The sequence below is a fragment of the Bolinopsis microptera genome, chromosome 6 (assembly GCF_026151205.1).
Source record: "Bolinopsis microptera isolate Bmic1 chromosome 6, MBARI_Bmic_1.0, whole genome shotgun sequence".
Taxonomy (NCBI): Eukaryota; Metazoa; Ctenophora; class Tentaculata; order Lobata; family Bolinopsidae; genus Bolinopsis; species Bolinopsis microptera.
The window spans coordinates 20,924,693-20,930,167 of record NC_087077.1 but is presented as its reverse complement, the minus strand read 5'-3'; the positions used below and the strand labels follow the sequence as shown (position 1 = coordinate 20,930,167).

At 45.2% G+C, this 5,475-nt stretch overlaps 1 protein-coding gene across 1 annotated transcript; it reads right to left on the bottom strand.

Moving 5' to 3' along the window:
* Positions 1-310: 310 nt before the first annotated feature.
* Positions 311-1,279, bottom strand: LOC134817517 (anti-sigma-I factor RsgI2-like). The gene has a single exon (XM_063826659.1). It carries the CDS (start codon positions 1,277-1,279, stop codon positions 311-313), a length of 969 nt encoding a protein of 322 aa, XP_063682729.1.
* Between the last annotated feature and the right edge of the window lie 4,196 nt (positions 1,280-5,475).

The window sequence follows — 5,475 nt, the reverse complement described above, 5'->3', positions numbered from 1 at the left end:
CGTTGTTCAGTGTTATGTCCCGCCATGGCGTGGCATTTTATAGGTAGCAAACAAAAATTAAATAGGTAGATTGTGAAATGGAATGTTGGATAAATTTATAACTTTTACAATTTGTATCCAAATATCAATGTTTTTGAAGTTGAGACCCTAGGGAGCACAAATAACATCTCAAACAGTCAAACCTAGTTAACTCGCTAAGTTGTGCCAGGTTTTGATCAGATACTTTGTTAAAATATAATGGTTAACGTGGAAGCCGTAACTTCCTATCTTGGTTACGCCTTTTTTGCGAGTGCCTGATGGAGACCCCTAATCAACAAATGAAGTTATCTTTAGCTTTCAGTTTCAGCATCTTTAGTGTGCGTAGAGCTCGTTTTCTCTTCAAGTGTATTCTGTTCGAGAACCAGGAAGTGATGCACTCAACAGGAAGTTGGAACTTCACAGCTATTTTATGAGCATGTTCTTGGTTGACATTATTCTGTGCGGAGAAAGTGCCCTCTAATAATTCTAACTGTGAGTAAGTAAAGCTAGTTCGCATCCTAATAACTGGAGATGTTTCAGGTTGGATAGGTGCAGACTTGATACAGGGGGGAGGAACAGAATGGAAAGTTTGCATAACCAAGCAAGAATGTAATCGCATGGGTTTAGCGGCTTTGGGAGGGAGGGTAGGTGAGGTTGGTACGGTAGAAGACAACCGCGTTTTATGAATCTTGTGTTCTGTGACTTCACCTTGGATAGAGGCTTCCTTGGAAGATGGATGGAGAGAATTAAGTTCCAGAGTAGGGATCCGGTTTCTCTTCAGACACGTTGGTAAGTGCAAAGTTAGAGTTGGGAGTGGTTTGGTAGAATAGGGAGAATCTTTTTTTTTGTGTTCAGCGAATTTATCTTGTAGAGAGATAAAAAGGAAGGAGGTCAGTGTGGGGAGTGTCTTTCTCTTTCGAATGGTTGGCAGTTGCGGAGTTAGAGCTGGAGCTGGAGTTGGAGCTGGAGCTGGAGCTGGAGTTGGAGTTGGAGCTAGAGCTGGAGTTAGAGCTTGAGCTGGAGTTGGAGTTAGAGCTGGAGCTGGAGTTGATGTTGGAGCTAGAGCTGGAGTTGGAGCTAGAGCTGGAGCTGGAAAGAGTGGTTTCACTGGTTTGGTAGGATAGCAAGGATAGTGTACATTATCTGGCAGAGAGATGATGGGAAGGAGGTAATATAAATCTAATGTTGGTACTCTTTTTCTCTTTTGACTGGTAGGTAGCAGTGAAGTTGGAGTGGAAGGAAATGCTGGTCGAAAGGACATCTTTTGAGTTTCAGTTAAAGAAACACGGTTATAACTGTTTAGAAATTCCAGCAGAGTCGAATATAGAACTGATAACCAGGTGAGCGGATAGCTGCTATTTATATCGTGTTAGATCATGTATCTGTTATGACGATCCTTTGATCCCTCCCAAGAATGTGAGGTTCACAGTTCACACCTTCAAAAGAAGTATCTGAGACGGTCAAGCGAAAAAGGATCGTCTGCCACCCATTGGAATCAAATCACGGGATCATCAGATCATGTGACCATTTATTATAAAACACTTAATCGGTCACGTGACATAAGACACAAGCAGTTGCCTGGACACCAACCTTTAAATAACATATTAACATCGTGTATTTGATGGACCGGCCGGGCCTTAAACAGCGTTGAGAGTGCTGAAATTCTGCGACTTGCATCATCCTGGCAACCCAGTGATGTTGCCTTTTGGATCCCTGTGCTCAGTCTGCTTCAGTTCAAACTAATTTGTTGAATAATCGTTGTTTTATTTCAAGGAGAATATTTTAATATCTCAAAAGTGCTCCTCATTACTCCGTTTAATCTCGCTACCTTCGCGATGTTACATTTTCATTGAGCTATAATATATTAATACCGTTGAGCCATTTATCTAATGTGAGGTTTATTGAAAACATTTTCGTGAGCAGCCACTTTACTGCTATTGCTAAGCAAGGAACAAAGTAGTAAGTCCACAAAAGATAACGGTTACCGAGTAATTTTCGGTACCCGTTATCTTTTGGGAGGTTGAGTACCTTGGAGGAGAAACAATCTGAGTTGATTAATGGAACATCCTCGTTCAAAAGTGAGATGACGACCACACAAGAGAAAACGGATACCCTGGAGGAGAAACAAGCTGAGTTGATTAATGGAACATCCTCGTTCAAAAGTGAGATAACGACCACACAAGGGAAAATGGATACCTTGGAGGATAAACAAGCTGAGTTGATTAATGGAGCATCCTCGTTCAAAAGTGAGATGAGCCAATATTGCATCTGTGGAATTAGAGCATATTTCATCGCTGAAAGGATCGTTTTGTTTCTTAAGTAGTGGAAGACGTTGTCCGGCGGGATTTACTAGAAAAACTGCGGTTATACACGGAATATACACTCCGAGTAATTCAGGAGGGTGGACAACAGCTGCAACATTCGGAGACAGCTCTGTTAGATGTCGCGGTGGTTGCTCACGCAGTAGCGTAGGCCACAACGTAGATCTCTATATAGTATCCTGTTGCAAATAGAGGAGAAAACAATAGGAACTAATGGACACAGTTCACAGTTGGAATGTGTTGTAATGATTGTCAATGAAAAATAACGGTAGAAATCAAGAAGTGCATGTTATAGCAAATTCTAATATAGAACTGATTCTAATAAATAACTGATTGGGGTCACGAAATCCTCTCCGAACCTCCGCGTGGTGTGGCCTGGTTGGAACCAACGGGTGGTGTGCTCTCTTGTTGAGTACAAAGGTTGGGACTTGCCAACTCAAAGTTCCCATAGGAACCAGGAAGTCAACACTAACAGCTACCAAGCACCAGGAAATTTCTCTTTCAGATATCAGGTTACAAGATAGTACACACACAAATGACGACACGTTAGACACAGATACCTAGCTCTAAGAGCTATTAAATCACCAGGAAATTCTCTTTCAGCTTTCAGGTCCCATCGAAGTCATCCACCACAGAGATAGGGATTCCAATTCGCTCATCCTGACTACGAGGACACACTGATAATGAGTAGTCTTGGCACTTCTCCCTCCAGTAACCACTTTTCAGGTCTTTTCAGTTAAGACAGCTAATGCGTAAGGGCTGACACACGCTAGACACAGGCTCGTGATAAGATAGAGTTAGGGGATTTTTTAAACTTTTTGAACTTTCGAGGAACCCCCCTGGATAAGCGGGGATAAATTTCCTGGCCACTTTTTCCTTTCCCGTAACCACTTTTTCCCCTAAATCCCCCCCACTAGGAACTTTAAAAACCTAGGCCCAATCTCTTTCATGGGGGAGGGACATTTCTCCCCAGGGCTTTGACCTTGCTTTGGGAAGTCCCTTTGTCTGCCCGCAGGGGAAAGTACTAAAAACGGGAAGTGGGGGTTTTCTCTGAGCCCCGGTAGCGATAGCTTCAAAGATCCCCGGGGTTTTGCATTTGATTTTATTTATTATTTTATGATTTCGTATATACTTTGGGAGTCCTGGCGTGCAGCTAGCAGGCGTTGCATTTTTTGGGGGCACGGTGTAAGACCCCCCCCTTCTTTAAAGTAAGAGGCCAGAAAAAAACCCGTTACAAACAGAACAAGGGGGGGGAGGGGAGGGGGAGGGGTTTTAGGGGGAGAGAAGGAGGGGGAGAGGGAGAGGAGAAGAGGAGAGGAGGGAGAGGAAGAGAGGAGGGAGGAAGAGAGGAAGGGGGGAGAGGAGAGAGGGGGAGAGAGGGGGGAGGGGAAAAGAGAGGGGAAGGGGGGGAGGAGAGGGGGGGGGAAGAGAGGGCGGGGATGGGGGGGGGAGGGAGAGAGAGATGAGGGGAGAGAGGGGGAAGGAATAGGGGAGGAGGAGGAGGGGAGGAATAACTATGTTGAATCAGTCAGAGGTTTGGAGTTGGTTTTGATAAAGGAAACATTTAAGGTTAGACGGATTGAAAAAGTTTTTACTCCATACGACTGGGTAGTGAAAAAGGGGTTATAATCATAACTTACGTTTACCCGGCATTTTCCTAGACCAGTGTTTTTGGAAAGTACTAAATCTACTTAGAGCTGGTTATTAACCTTGTAAATAAAGGGTTACCCTCGTTCCACGGGGATCCGGATAATCCCCCATTTTATTCAAAGGAATTAAAAAACTTTGGAATTGGGGCCTCCGGGTTACATAGGTTTTGCAAATAAAAGTTTTAATTGCATGTATGTATAAGATTTAAAGGGGTTTTCAGGCTGTGGAGGGAAAAGTAAAGATAATTACATTAACAATCAATAAGTCTTTATTTAAGGCATAGGGATAACCCAATAAAACAATTCATAACAAAATAAAAAACAAATTTAACAACAATTAATAAAAAATAAACAAAAATAACACAAGAAGACACTCCCTAAAAAAGCGGATTGCGCTTATTAAGGGTTATTTCTGTACCGAAAGATTGAGGGACAGACCCCCAAACAACTGCGGGATGCAGTTTTTGGCAAATCTTTAAACAATAAACGAAATATCAAATAATTAAATAATTCATCATTTTAAACAGTCAATATTTTGAATTTTTTCAAATAGGGGAGGAGGGGGGGAGGGGGGGGGGGGTTTTCTTGGGGGGGGGGGGGGGGGGGGGGGGGGGGGGGGGTTGGTGAAAAAAAAAGGGGGGGTTTTTTTTAATTTGGGGGGGGGGGGGGGGTAATGAGATTTTTTTTTGTTTTAAAATTTGCCCCGCCGGGAAATACCAAAAAGTCCCCCCCCCCCCCCCCCCCCCCCCCCCCCCCCCCCCCCCCCCCCCCCCCCCCCCCCCCCCCCCCCCCCCCCCCCCCCCCCCCCCCCCCCCCCCCCCCCCCCCCCCCCCCCCCCCCCCCCCCCCCCCCCCCCCCCCCCCCCCCCCCCCCCCCCCCCCCCCCCCCCCCCCCCCCCCCCCCCCCCCCCCCCCCCCCCCCCCCCCCCCCCCCCCCCCCCCCCCCCCCCCCCCCCCCCACCCCCCATAATTATTTTTGAATGTGAGAAAATTCAGCATGGATTTCTCATTTCTCAAAAATTGTCCACTCAAAAATAGTGATATACCAAATCATTCTTCATATCAGTGCAATGTGGTCCAATTGAGACTCAGTGCAATCAATTTTTGAGAATGAGTTTTTTCGCCTCTATCTCCTGGAAACGTTTCTCAAAAATAATTTTTGAGAATGAAAATTTGACCATTTTCGTCGGGGACTCTCAAAAATAATCATGACCCCCCCCCCCCCCCCCCCCCCCCCCCCCCCCCCCCCCCCCCCCCCCCCATTATAGAAACACTTGACTAAGATTTGTAGATTACCTTTGTCGAAAAAAAACGAAATGTAACATGGTTACATGGTTAGCTACCTTACGAGACATATTTATGATTTGGGAACGAAAATACGGGAACTTTTACCGAAATCTGCCACATTTCGTACCCGAAATTAAATCATTGTATTTGGGGATTTTTTTCATCTCCCTATTTTACCAAAATGAAACCCAATATTTGGTT

Coding starts and splice junctions, on each gene's coding strand:
- LOC134817517 (XM_063826659.1), bottom strand. CDS start 1,279: ATGTCCTTTCGACCAGCATTTCCTTCCACTCCAACTTCACTGCTACCT.